Below are 15,427 nucleotides of genomic sequence, written 5' to 3'. Positions count from 1 at the left end.
TAGGGGCGTGGCCTTTTGATTGGCATTAAGTTGTCCAACCTGTAAATAAATACTTTTTCTAAGATCATAGAAAATGTTGGGAGTAAAGAATCAGGCCTGTAATTAGTGAATTGGTGTCTGTCTCCAGTTCTGTACAGTGGGATGACTTTTGCAGTTTTCATTTGTTTTTGGAAATGTCCCAGTTCTGAGTGACTGATTACAGCTGTATGTCAGTTAACAATCCATCAATAACCTTTTTGACTATTGTCATATCACCACAGTCAGTTGACACCTTGTTTTTACATTTACTTACAATATCTATGATTTCTCTCTCCTCCACAGCTGTGAGAAACATTGAATCTGGATTTCTACTTATTAATGTTTCCTTCCATCCATCAGCTGATCCAGGATCACACATTTTTCTGCCAGCTTTGGTCCAACACTCACAAAATACCTGTTAAAATGATTAACCAGCTCATTCATATCATTAATGACTTCATCGTTATTGGTTAAATATTGTGGATAATTAGTCTGTCTTGAACTTTTCCTAATGGCATCATTCAATATATTCCAAATACCTTTCACGTTATTTTTAGTCCTTATTCATGAAATAATTCATGTCCCTCTCCCATTATTTATTGCAACTGTGTGGTTAAAAAAAATAAAAGAATCCAGTATATGTTTAAAGTAGATACTGGTCTAATTTTTTTATTTAGCATTACGGTAAATGTATAGAATCATAAAAGGATTAAGGAAAATAAAAACTGAGGTCATGATTTTTTATTGTCTTTTATAGAAATCTAATTTTAGATCTTAAAGATTTTGACATTGCATTTATTCAAATTCTTATACTTTTATCTTACATTCTACTTAGGTTTTAGGCATTCAGTAAAATGTATTCATATCATTAATCTCCACAACTCAGAATACTAATTAGTTCACTAAACTTTTTTTCAGTTCAATTTAAGTAACAGTTTTTAAGGTGAAGTGCGAAATGTTCAAAATAAAATAAATTAACATCTCAACTGTTTTATGGCGTTTGAGGTCTCGCTGCCCGCTCTGGAAAATGCAGCAACAGAGAGACGGATGATTAAACACAAATGTAAAGACATTCAGAAACACAGCAGACTGTGGTTCACAGACAGCTAAAGTATTGGGATGTGCCGGCAAAGCTGCAGGAAAATATAAGACCTGGTGTAACGTGGAGCTGCTGGAGCAGCTGAGGTGCCGGTAACAGCAGCAGTTGAAGATCTTGGAGTCCAGGCTCAGGCCTCCAGCCCTGACATGTGTGACAATGCTTTTGGGACTAAGGATGTGTCATTTGATGAAGCCAAGACCAATGAAATAACAAACTGGATCAAAATGACGTGATTGAGGAAGTTGAGGATAAAGGACAAAAGTGAATCTTCACTTTTCAACTTCATTTGATGACATTTCTCTTTCAACATTGTTTTCTGAGCTAAATGCTGGTTGTACTGATCACGCTGTACCAATAATCTGCATCACTGACAACTTTCCTCTTGTTGATGCACTACACTGCAAAAACTCAAAATCTTAATATTTGTCTTTTTTCTAGTTAAAATGTCTCATTTTTAGTCAAAAAATTTCATTACACTTAAAACACCAGAAAAATAACTTATTTGACAATTTTCACCTGTTTCAAGTAAATTTTCACTTGAAATAAGTAGAAAAATCTGCCAGTGGGACACGATTTATCTTCTCATTACAAGAAAAAAAAATCCTGTTCCACTGGCAGTTTTTTCTACTTATTTTAAGTGAAAATCTACTTGAAACAGGTGAAAATTGTTGTTTTTTTCCAGTGATGAGTCTTGTTTTAAGTGTAATGAGATTGTTTTTTAACAAAATTGAGAAATTTTTAACTAGAAATAAGTCTTTTTTGTGTTTTTATTATTATTACGATAGATTGTTCACTCTTGGGTTTATGTTGAGCTTTTATAACTCACCACCAGGGGGCACTGCTGCTCTTTCTACATATGGAGAGTGTAATATTCCAGAATTATAAACAATACAATAATTCATCCATCTAAAATGAAAACTTAATTACATTTTTCATGATTATTTCTGACTAAATATGAGTTGAGGTAAAAAAGACATTTACTTCTAAACGGATGTTTGATATAAAAGGGTTAAATCCAAAGTCTGTCCTCTTCCTGGAATCTGATCCCGATGATCCTCCCTCTTCTTCCTGCTCTCCAACCTGCAGATCTGCAGCTTCAACACGGATCTCAACATCAGCTTTAGAAGAAATCAAGTGTCAGACGAGTTGTAAATCTAGTACAACTTGATTTTATACATGTGATTCAATAATATTGTTAAAATCTCATTATGTAACTAATATGAAAAACATACACATATGTTGTAACTTTAGCTTATATAGTTACAATAACAGCATGGATCATTTGAATAACATTTTAATAAAAAAATCTGATGTTATGTTTCTAAATCAATAAAAACATTTTAAAGGGGAAATAAAAGCAAACCGTATCTGACTGCACTGACTTCTGAAATCTTCAAGGTTTTTTGTTTAATGCTGCAGACATTAAAGTTTATAAAATGGTGACAGATGGTTGGCTGTTCTGTTTATGACGTGTTGATGGTTGCATTTCTTCTTTTGTCCTCGTTTCTCTGAAGTTTCTTCCTGTTTTTCAGAGGAACATTGTAAAAACTGAACATGTAAATAGATCAAACTTGGACTAACCTCTGAACGGAGTAGATGGAGAGAGTTTAACAACATGGAGCTGCAGATTAACTTTACAAAGAGAATGTGAGTGAAGAAGAAACAGACGGGAAAAAGGATGTGAGAGAGGCTTTGTAGATGAACGAAATAAACTGTCACGTTTAAAGAAACTTCAGCACATACTAACAGCTCTTTATTTGCACCGTGGAGACAGCAAGTTACCAACAGCAACAAATAATACGATTTTAAGAAGGAACAGAAATTCAAACAAACTCAATGCAGAACTTTAAAAAAAGTACACAACCATATCGTTCCTTCTGCGTCAAGTTGAGGGATAAGCATAAATCCGGGTTGAACCTGCAACCCTTGTGGGGAGGGGATAAGGCTCATAAGCCACAGGAGATGGTGGTTGGACTTCTGCGTGTTCTTCTTCTGTGGGTCAGACAGGAGTGGACAGCTGCCCCCGGAGGATGACAACATGAGCTTCATTTGTCACGAGTCACCAGACTTCTCCTCCGGGTGATTTTTCATGTGACTCAGCAAATCAAATCTGCGGCTAAAATCTTTGTTGCACGTCTTGCACAAATATCCCTTCTCGCCCGTGTGCGTGGTTATGTGCCGTTTAAGAACTGATGATTCAGTAAAGGTTTTTCCGCAGGTGTTGCACAGGTACGGCCTTTCGCCGGTGTGGATCCTCGAGTGAACCACCAGGGTGGAACGTTCTGTGTAACTTTTTCCACATGTTTTGCAGATGTAGGGCTTCTCGCCCGTGTGCTTGGTTATGTGCCGTTTAAGATACGATAAATTAGTAAAGGTTTTTCTGCAGATGTTGCACAGGTACGGCCTTTCGCCGGTGTGGGTCCTCGAGTGAACCACCAGGCTGGTACGTTGCCTGTAACTTTTTCCACATATTTTGCAGATGTAGGCCTTCTCGCCCGTGTGGATCATTTTATGTTCCTTGAGCGTTGCTGAGTTTCTAAACGATTTTCCGCAGGTGTTGCACAGGTACGGCTTCTCGCCCGTGTGGATCATTTTATGGTTCTTGAGCGTTGATGATTGTCTAAACGATTTTCCGCAGGTGTTGCACAGGTACGGCCTTTCGCCAGTGTGGATCTTCATATGTTCTATTAAAATACTCTTTCTACCGAACTCTTTCCTGCAGGTGCTGCAAGAAAATACCTTCTTCCCCGTGTGGGTCCTGGTCAGCTTTGATTTATAGTTGTTGTCTGACGGGACAGCAGCATCTTCGTGGTCACCGTGTCGTCTCATTGGCTCTGGATCTGCAGTTTTACTGGAGTCTGAGCGTAAACTTTCAGTCCCTTCCTCATCTTTGTTTTGAGCTTCAGGAGAAGTGTGCAACAGCAGCTGGCCACAGTTTGGTCCTGGTTCATCATTTTCAACTTTCACATCAGCGACATTGACCAATGAGACATCCACCTCTACGTCCTCGTGCTTCATCTCCTGACCGCTGGAGTCTTCCTCCAGTTCTGTAGTCTGTGGATGCCCTGGTTCCTCCTGGTCCGGGCTGCAGCTCCTCTCCAGGTTATCCAGGTGCTGGTCACTGAAAACCCCGTCCTCCTCCACCTTACAAACATTTTCTTGTGGGAGTTCTGGAATTACAAAAAGGGACAAAAAGATAGGATTTTAACAAGTCAAAAGTGCTTCCCAGTGTTGATTGTTTGGTTGTATTTGTGAGGTTTAAACTTTGTCCTGAACCTTCGGTCTTCCCCTTCATCTATGTAGTTATTTGAAAACAAGTGCATTACTCTGTGTGACCATTAGTGACCATTACTGTGACTGTACTCTTGTGTTACTGCGTTGGTATCGAGACAGTTGAAGAATAAAGTTGTTGTTCTAGAAATGGCTTCTTCCGCGTCATATATAACGATCTAAATACAAGTACTGCATATCAACACCTATATGAGCATCCTCCAACCATCATGTTTTTTGCCAGTGTCATCTCACATCTTACAAGTTCTAGTTCTAAGGTATAGAGTGTATAACAAAATAAATGTTGGCCGGTTTGAGATGCAGGTTGATGACATCCGATGGGATGATGGATACACCCATGATGATGTTGAACAAGCATATCAGTTATTTTTCAAGTCTTTCAACTCTGTATTCAACAGGTGCTTTCCTCTTGTCAGCAAAAAAGCAAACAAGGTCTCTGCATTTAGAAAACCCTGGTTTACACCAGATCTCCATAAGTCTCTGAAAGCTAAGAATAGATTGTATAAGAAATTCATCAGTAATCCATCCCCAATTAATATAGAAAATTATAAGACATTTCGTGACAATTATAATCATCTTGTTAGAACTGCCAAGAACTTTTCCGACAAATTCAATGAGGCTTTTAATAACATAAAACTACCTGGGGAGTCATTAACCAGCTTCTAAATATGAATAAGTCTACAACCACTCTTCCATCTCAATTTGTTGATGAAAATTGAGTCTACTCTGATCCATCTGACGTTGATATGTTTTTAACAATTATTTTGTTAATATTAGTACTGTTCTTTCAGAAAGGATAACTCCTATAGCCGGGTCTCCATCTGAGTTTCTGTATCTTGGACATAATTATGTGCCTGAAAGACTCAGCTGCTGGTCATGATGAGGTCAGATCTAACTTAATTATGAAAACTAGACATTCAATTGCTAGAAACTGGAATAATACCCAATGACCTCAAAATTGCCAAAGTAGTCCCTGTTTTTACAAATCTGGAGACCATAGTGTATTTAGTAACTACCGGCCCATTTCTGTTCTCCCATGTTTCTTAAAGATCCTGGAGAAATTGGTCTATAACAGAATGATGAAACATTTGCAGGACTGTAATATACTGTATAAACACCAATATGGATTTAGGAAAAATTATTCTACAGAAATGGCTTTACTTCAATTGGTTGATAAAATTCACACTGCAATCAATAAAAATGAATACACTTTGGGAATCTTTCTTGATTTATCCAAAGCTTTTTTTTTTTATATATTCTTCTTCAAAAATTATTACACTATGAATTTGCTCTAAAAAAATATACACGGAGCCAGTGTGATCTGTATCTTTTCTACAGAATAAAGGATTAAGTGTAAAGTGTGAAACATCAGTCTGGTCCAGAGTCTGAATGGAGCATGAAAGGCAGCACCAAGTAAACAGAACAACAAGTTAGTTCGGGATGTTTCCGAATCCCACATCAGCAGCTGCTTGAGCTGGGGAGTTTCCCATTGAGTTGGTTTGCTTCATCACCACGGCTTTTAACTGGAAACAAAGGGATCTTGTAGGAGTCATACTCATGTGTTCATTCATTCAACTTTCCAGGGTTACGTACCGACTCTGTGGAGTCTGATTTCAGGTTTCCAGGCGAGGTCCAACAGTCTGCGCTGACGGTCGAGCTCTTCTTCATACTCCAAGATGCTTTTTTCAAACACTGACAATATTTCTACAGCAGCTGCTGTTAGTCGCTGACCGATAAACTCTCTCAGATGATTCACCTTAGACATTGTTGAAGAGGAAAAAGAAAGGAAACAACCGAACCGTCCTCTCCTTCTTCTTCTCTAGGTTTAATGGCGGATCACAACCAACGTTATTAGGTTCTACCGCCACCTGCTGTACCGGAGTGTGTAACATCAGGATCATTATTACACCAGGTTACAGTCTAACTTAAAGGGGGGGAAAAAAGGAAATACCTAAATAAAATAAGATAACCACATTTAAATCTTATTATCTATCCCTGCATCTTTAAGAAAGACAAGGATTTCCTTATAACAATCCCTCATCACCTCACTCCTCCCTAATAACCTACTAAACTCCATTCCCGTCCCAGCTCGTACATCCTGTCTCTTAAAGCGTTCCTTTCTACCTCATACTTGCCACATTTAAGAATCACATGCTCTACATTCTCTGTGACATCACACTCATCACATTTATCACACACGGACTTTGACATTAAATATAGAATAGCTCCTTCTCGCAGTCACAGTAAGGGCCAAATCCACAAAAGGATTGCGCGGCTTTTGCGGCCGCTAAACCGGTGCAAATGAGACAAAAAGAGAGCGTCTAATTCACAAAGCACCCGCAAAGGGCGAATTGCTCCACAAACTGCGCTGCCAAGCAAATAGTGTCATGGTGCGCCGGTGCCATTTGCATGCATGCAAATGAGGTAATATTCATACATTCCGCGCAAAATTGCCCCCTCTCTATGCAAATAAGCCTCAGAAAGGCAAGCGCTATTTGCCACACGCAAAAATAGTGGAGCAAATACCGTCTTTTGGAAGCGTGTATTAAACTGCGCGCAAACTTCAATCCTGTGTGATACTGAATGATATTAAGGGTGAAATCTACATTCAGACATGACTGTAGACAATCAGATCAAGTGGGGTTGTGGACTTATCGGATTTAAAAATAAAAGTAACAGGGCGGAGTTCAGGATTCATCCATACATAAGGGGCTGCTTTATTACAAATAATTTCACCATATAAACATATAAATCTAGAATGTGTGTGTTTAACAGCTGACCTATAGGTGTGTGTAGCAAAACAAAGAACATGAATTACCATCAGATCCTGATGATCCCGATCCAGTGTTAATGAAGTTACTGGTGCTGTGCCTTGTGCGTAAATGCGCACAGCCTTGTAACGCCCGCCAATGTAATAAACCACAAACGTAATAAAAATATGCAGCTTTTAATGTAATAATCCTGCAAATGTAATACATTTCCCACAAACGTAATAGCCCTGCCTACTACAAACGTAACACGCGATTTCCCACAAATGTAATAACTATTACGTTTGTAGAGATTTATTACGTTTGTGGGGAAGTGAAAATCTTCAACTTTCAATGTTGTAATAACTTCCCACATATGTAATAATGCAATTAATAATGGTTGTTGGTATGTATATATGTTACGGTTAATGTAGAAAAACGGCTATTTTGCAAACTAGCCGGTGAATGAAAATTACAATAAAACCCATCCGCACTCTCGCAGCCTGCCCTGCATAATTAATGCTGTGTATGTGTCAGACCCGACACTTTTTCGGGGAGTGTAACGTTAGGCCAACTGAACTGTAGGCTATTCTGTAGTAACTGGACTATATCTACCAAATGAATTACGTTTGCTTAGTTTGTTTTGGTTTAATCAATTTGTGCAAATGGAGGAGGAAGAGAGACCTCATCTCCTCATGCGCTTCGGGTTTGCGCGATTCGGGTTTAGGAGCGCACCTTCTATGAGAGAGACGCAACAACTGTTCGTCTGTTTTGGAGGTGGCAAAGAGAAGAATAGATATTTCCTCACAAAGACTGTTACACTGGATATTTGCGAGTACATTACCCAGACCTATGTTGTGCCCAAATTCAGAGCGCACAGAGCGCACAGAGCGCACAGAGCAGAGAGCGCTTTGCCACCTCGGTGGCAAAGCTGTATTCTGGGGGGCCAATGACGTGATCTGTAACTTGCATTATTCGTTTTGGAATACTCAATTTAGATATATGGGATTTGGACAAATACGTGAAAGTTGAGGCTATTGTGCTCTCTGCAGTTTTCATTATGGACCAATGTGTGTGCTGAAATACGGAGAACACTGGAAACAGCTCCCCTCACTCAGACAAGTGCAAATTGCACTCAGCCGCAAAACTTTATGGGCGTGTTTGCTCCGGTATATCATTAGAGCAAAAATCTTTTGTGAATAGGACCTTAAAGCAGGGCAAATTGCGGGCGCTAATGCAGCGCAATTCACAGCGCTATTTGCGGGCGCAATCTGTTCTTTGTGGATTTACCCCTAAGTATTTCATTTACCAACGAAAATAATTAGAACAACATACATACATTTTTTTCATCACTGGTTTACTACGACTTCTGTCATTTAGCAGACGCTTTTATCCAAAGTGATTTACATCTGAGAAAACAACACAAGCAAGAAGGTTTAGAAAGAGTTTTATTTTTTCCGACACAATGAGAGCTGACACAATTTATACAGGACTGTCTCAGAAAATTAGAATATTGTGATGAAGTTCTTTATTTTCTGTAATGCAATTAAAAAAACAAAAATGTCATACATTCTGGATTCATTACAAATCAACTGAAATATTGCAAGCCTTTTATTTTAATATTGCTGTGCATGGCTTACAGCTTAAGAAAACTCAAATGTCCTATCTCTTAAATATTAGAATATTCGGGGAATCTTAATCTTAAAATAATAAAAAGCTTGCAATATTTCAGTTGATTTGTAATGAATCCAGAATCTATGACATTTTTGTTTTTTTAATTGAATTACAGAAAATAAAGAACTTTATCTCTAATATTCTAATTTTCTGAGACAGTCCTGTATGATAAGCTTCTGATTGTTAATATCAATAAAAAAAGAAAAAGATTTTTTAAATTAATGTGTACTTTATTATTTGTCATAAAACATTTATGTTGTTAAGAAACTTTTATTGCAATGGACCCCAAAAGTTATCCAACTTAGTTTAGTTCAGCGCTTCCAGTCGGTGGATTTATTATTGACGTGCACATTTTTTTTTGGAAATGTCCCAGTTCTGAGCGACTGATTACAGCTGTATGTCAGTTAACAATCCATCAATAACCTTTTTGACTATTGTCATATCACCACAGTCAGTTGACACCTTGTTTTTACATTTACTTACAATATCTATGATTTCTCTCTCCTCCACAGCTGTGAGAAACATTGAATCTGGATTTCTACTTATTATTGTTTCCTTCCATCCATCAGCTGATCCAGGATCACACATTTTTCTGCCAGCTTTGGTCCAACACTCACAAAATACCTGTTAAAATGAATAACCACCTCATTCATATCATTAATGTCTTCATCGTTATTGGTTAAATATTGTGGATAATTAGTCTGTCTTGAACTTTTACGTTATTTTTAGTCCTTATTCACGGAGAAACATTTTCATTAAACCTTCTCCAGAGACCAACAGAGCAGATCATCTTTTTTTAACCCACATCAACTCCATGGTTCCTGACACAGTGGATTCCTATCAGTTTTCCTACCGTGCCAACAGATCAGTGGATGAAGCGATGGCTTCGGCTTCACTTCACCTTCCAACACCTGGACAGGATGAACACCTATGCACGGCTTCTGTCCCTGGATGTGTCATTTGATGAAGCCAAGACCAGTGAAATAACAAACTGGATCAAAATGACGTGATTGAGGAAGTTGAGGATAAAGGACAAAAGTGCATCTCCACTTTTCAACTTCATTTGATGACATTTCTTTTTCCACATTGTTTTCTGAACTAAATGCTGGTTGTACTGATCACGCTGTACCAATAATCTGCATCACTGACAACTTTCCTCTTGTTGATGCACTAAAGTCTTTTTTTATTTGTGTTTTTATTATTATTATTACGATAGATTGTTCATTCTTGGGTTTATGTTGAGCTTTTATGACTCACCACCAGGGGGCACTGCTGTAAAATAAAATGATTCATCCATCTAAAATGAAAACTTAATTACATTTTTCATGATTATTTCTGACTAAATATGAGTTGAGGTAAAAAGACATTTTCTTTCTAAACGGATGTCTGATATAAAAGGGTTAAATCCAAAGTCTCTCCTCTTCCTGGAATCTGATCCCGATGATCCTCCCTCTTCTTCCTACTCTCCAACCTGCAGATCTGCAGCTTCAACACGGATCTCAACATCAGCTTTAAAATAAATCATGTGTCAGACGAGTTGTAAATTTAGATAACTTTATTTTATACATGTGATTAAATAATATTGTTAATTTCATATTATGTAAATAATATGAAAAACGTACATAAATATCTTGTAACTTTAGCTTATATAGTTACAATAACACAGCATGGATCATTTGAATTGCATTGTTTGGATTTAGTTTGTCCGATGAATTACACGATAATCTGATGTACGTGCAGCTCAGATTTTAAAAAGCGTAAAGCCTTTTACAGTTTTCAGGGAACTATGTATATTATCACAATATACAGCAAAATTTGGATACTGCAATATCGTATTGTATCGTGACTCAAATATCGTGATGTGTATCCCACATCACACTCATTTCCTCATTAATTTGCAAACTAAATGTTCTTGTTTTCTAAATCAATAAAAACATTTTAAAAGGGAAATAAAAGCAAACCGTATCTGACTGCACTGACTTCTGAAATCTTCAAGGTTTTTTGTTTAATGCTGCAGATATTAAAGTTTATAAAATGGTGACAGATGGTTGGCTGTTCTGTTTCTGACGTGTTGATGGTTGCATTTCTTCTTTTGTCCTTGTTTCTCTGAAGTTTCTTCATGTTTTCAGAGGAACGTTGTAAAAACTTGGACTAACCTCAAACGGAGTAGATGGAGAGAGTTTAACAACATCGAGCTGCAGATTAACTTTACAAAGGGAATGTAAGTGAAGAAGAAAAAGACTTTGTAGATGAACGAAATAAACGTTTAAAGAAACTTCAGCACATACTAACAGCTCTTTATTTGCACCGTGGAGACGGCAAGTTACCAAGAGCAACAAATAACAATTTTAAGAAGGAACAAGGATTCAAACAAACTCAATGCAAAAAAGTACACAACCACATCGTTCCCTCTGCGTCAAGTTGACGGAGAAGCATAAATCCGGGTTGAAACTGCAACCCTTGTGGGGAGGGGATTAGGCTCATCAGCCACAGGAGGTGGTGGTTGGACTTCTGCTAGTTCTTCTTCTGTGGGCCAGACAGGAGTGGACAGCTGCCCCCGGAGGACGACAACATGAGCTTCATTTTTTCACGAGTCACCAGACTTCTCCTCCGGGTGATTTTTCATGTGACTCAGCAAACCCATTCTGCGGCTAAAACCTTTGTTGCACGTCTTGCACAAATATCGCTTCTCGCCCGTGTGCGTGTTTATGTGGCTTTTAAGATGTGATGATCTAGTAAAGGTTTTACTGCAGGTGTTGCACAGGTACGGCCTTTCGCCAGTGTGGGTCCTCGAGTGAACCACCAGGTTGTAACGTTCTGTGTAACCTTTTCCACATATTTTGCAGATGTAGGGCTTCTCGCCCGTGTGCGTGGTTATGTGGCGTTTAAGATGTGATGAGTTTATAAACGATTTTCCGCAGATGTTACACAGGTACCGCCTTTCGCCGGTGTGGATCCTCGAGTGAACCAGCAGGTGGGAATCTTGCCTGTAACTCTTTCCACATGTTTTGCAGATGTAGGGCTTCTCACCCGTGTGCGTGGTTATGTGGCGTCTAAGATCCCATAAATTAGTAAAGGTTTTGCTGCAGGTGTTGCACGGGTACGGCCTTTCACCGGTGTGGATCTTCATGTGATCCATTAAAATACTACTTTTACTGAACTCTTTCCTGCAAGTGCTGCAAGAAAACACCTTCTTCCCCGTGTGGGTCCTGGTCAGCTTTGATTTACAGTTGCTGTCTGACGGGAGAGCAGCATCTTCGTGGTCACCGTGTCGTCTCATTGGCTCCGGATCTGCAGTTTTACTGGAGTCTGAGCGTAAACTTTCAGTCCCTTCCTCATCTTTGTTTTGAGCTTCAGGAGAAGTGTGCAACAGCAGATGGACACAGTTTGGTCCTGGTTCACCATTTTCAATTCTCACATCAGCGACATTGACCAATGAGACATCCACCTCTACGTCCTCGTGCTTCATCTCCTGACCGCTGGAGTCTTCCTCCAGTTCTGTAGTCTGTGGATGCCCTGGTTCCTCCTGGTCCGGGCTGCAGCTCCTCTCCAGGTTATCCAGGTGCTGGTCACTGAAAACCCCTTCCTCGTCCACCTTACAAACAATTTCTTGTGGGAGTTCTGGAATTACAAAAAGGGACAAAAGATAGGATTTTAACAAGTCAAAAGTGCTTCCCAGTGTTGATTGTTTGGTTGTATTTGTGAGTTTTAAAGTTTGTCCAGAACCTTCGGTCTTCCCCTTCATCTATGTAGTATATTTGAAAACAAGTGCATTACTCTGTGTGACCATTAGGCGGCACTGTGACTGTACTCTTGTGTTACTGCGTTGGTATCGGTATTTTTTTGCCAAAAATCATAAAAGGTACAGATTCATTGATGACATATTCTGTCTAATTAAAGCTGATGCTAATGAACTGGAAGACTTTACCTTACTGACTACCTTACTTGTTCCCGCTGACTATACTACCCAAACACCTAAGCCACCTACTCAGAGACTGTTGGCTCCCTTACCTGCTGGAAATTACCGGTGTGGTAACTGCGCACAATGCAATAACACCTGCAAGACCAACTTTTCTTATCATCCCCACTCTAATAAAAAAAATTCCATCAAAGAGGTGATTACTTGCGCATCTACACATGTCATATATATGCTACGCTGCCGTTGCGGTCTAGCATATGTCGGAAAAACTTCCAGATAGTTAAAACAAAGGATAAGTGAACACAAAAGCTCCATATGGAGAAAAGACATTAACTATCCTGTGATTCAGATTCAGATTGCTTTTATTTGCCATTTGTGTAAAACACATAGGAAATTGTCACGTTGGTAACAGTGTGCGCACTCGGAATATTATTTTCATGTATAAATAAATAAATCACAGACACAACACCACAGTGAAGGAATAAACAAAAATAAAGTGCAGGCATATACAATAAACTGTAGTCCAGCTTTTGATTATTTTTTTGTCACTAAGGAGCGGGAGGGGGGGAGGGAACCTGAGTCATTGATGAGCCTGGCGGCTGAGGGGAAGAAGCCGAGTCTGTGGCGGGCTTTCACAGCCTTAGGTAGCCTCAGCCTCCTACCAGAGGGGAGGACGGTGACGAGGCCATGGCCAGGGTGAGAGGGATCGGCCATGATCTTCCTAGCTCTCCTCAACGCCCTGGAGTCGTACAGAGAATTCAGGGAGGGCAAGGGGCAGCCAATCACTCCCTCCGCAGAGCGTATCACACGCTGCAGCTTGTGGAGGTCCCTTGCTGCTGTAAATGGGAACCAGGTGATGATGGCGTGGGTAATAATGGATTCAATGATGGCAGTGTAAAACTGGGCCATCATGGTCCTTGGCAGCCTGAATTTCCTCAGCTGTCGGAGGAAGAACAGTCTTTTCTGGGCTTTTTTCAGAAGGGCCGTGGAATTCAGTTCCCACTTCAAGTCCCATGTTGATTCCCAGAAAGTGGAAAGAGTCCACAGAGTCCACCTGTGTGTCTCCCAGCACGATGGGAAGGGGAAGGGGGCTGTTCATTTCAACGAGAACAAACATGATATCTCAACTTTACGTTTTTGTGGACTTGAAAAAGTCAGCCTTCCACGGAGGGGTGGGAATCTGGACTTGCTGCTAAAACGTGAGAGCTCTTCTGGATTTTTACTTTACAAACACTGGCACCGAAGGGATTGAATGATGAACTGCCTTTGAGTGTTGTTATGATTTGGTTTTTTATCATGTGTAGTTTCCTTCCTCACACTTCCCCACAATAACGATAGCCAGTATCTATATGTATAACTTGTGTAATGTGTGTGTGTGTGTGTGTGTGTGTGTGTGTGTGTGTATATATATATATATATATATATATATATATATATATTAACAACCTCTATTAAGTATCTTTAAACATTGAAAACACTTCTCCCCTCTGTGGGGTTGCCGGTGGCCTGGGTTCCGGGCTCTTCCGTGTCGGCCTCTGGTCTCGCGGGTGGCGGGGTTGCTCCCCCCCTCCCCCACTATAGATACACTTCAGGTGGAGCTTTGTTTGGTTTATCACACACACACACACACACACACACACACACACACACACACACACACACACACACACACACACACACACACACACACACACACACACACACACACACACACACACACACACACACACACACACACACACACACGCATGCTGGCTCTCTAGTTTTTGGGTTTAGGTAGCGGTAGCTTAGCTCAGACTGCGATCAGATCTCAAGATTTAGGTCGATTGCTGTTGTTGTTTTGGTTGGCTCCGTGCCGGTTTCGTGCTTTGTTTGAGGTTTTTTGTTGCAGATTTCCAGTGCTTGACGTGTGTTTCCGTGTGTTCCTGCTTCCTGGATTGGCAGTGGATGTCGTCACCCCCCCCCCAAAAAAAAAAAAAAAAAAAATCACTGGGTTTGTATGTGTATATTTATGTATGTGTACGCATATGTATGCGTATATATATGTATATATATTAAATATAGTAATAATGTACATATATATACTTTTGGTTTCTACCGTCATGGTATCAATCATTAATATGTGTGCAGACAAGGGAAAAAAAAAGTATCTCTAAACATTTTGAGAGTTGAATTTGACCAGTTCTCCTTTCCCTTCCTTTCTCCAGTGAATGGGTGGATTAGGAGACTGGGCCTGACTCCTACTTATTCTAAAATGTTCTCCTTATGATAACTTTTGATCTACTTTGTGTTTTTACAGTACATTCATCCTCCCTATTTTTTTATACTGTATAAGATCAGAACACTTAGATGGGATTTCTGCTGTGTGACTCTCTTCCCTCATTGTAAATATTTTAAATTGATTGCTACCTAAGATTGACACTTTACAGGTATAATCATCCTCCCTTTCTAATGATTATACCTTTGGATTCGATGGTCATTGATTGATGTATTTCATGCATGCACTTTATGGGATTTGTCTCTTTTCCCTGGTTTTTGGTGATGCTTACTGACTGTATTTCGGTATGTGACCTTGTTTGAAGGTGCTCAGGTGTTTGTGTGGCGGCGCCTGATTGGACCACATAGTCCTACCAGCCTATAATAGACAAGCTTTTGTTCCGATCTGTTTGATGCCTTGAA

At 39.6% G+C, this 15,427-nt stretch overlaps 1 protein-coding gene across 1 annotated transcript in view; it reads right to left on the bottom strand.

The window, feature by feature from the left end:
- Nucleotides 1-13,660, bottom strand: part of LOC133440710 (zinc finger protein 883-like) — a 33,260-nt gene extending 19,600 nt beyond the window's left edge. The window contains exons 1-4 of the mRNA XM_061718030.1: nt 13,324-13,660; nt 12,425-12,450; nt 3,252-3,865; nt 1,171-1,258 (exon numbers count right to left, since the gene is read on the bottom strand). Of these exons, the coding sequence (XP_061574014.1) occupies nt 1,171-1,258; nt 3,252-3,865; nt 12,425-12,450; nt 13,324-13,660 (1,065 nt within the window). The remainder of the gene's footprint in view (nt 1-1,170; nt 1,259-3,251; nt 3,866-12,424; nt 12,451-13,323) is intronic.
- Between the last annotated feature and the right edge of the window lie 1,767 nt (nt 13,661-15,427).

This window comes from Cololabis saira, chromosome 3 (genome assembly GCF_033807715.1).
Source record: "Cololabis saira isolate AMF1-May2022 chromosome 3, fColSai1.1, whole genome shotgun sequence".
NCBI lineage: Eukaryota > Metazoa > Chordata > Actinopteri > Beloniformes > Belonidae > Cololabis > Cololabis saira.
This window is presented reverse-complemented; position numbering and strand designations above follow the sequence as displayed.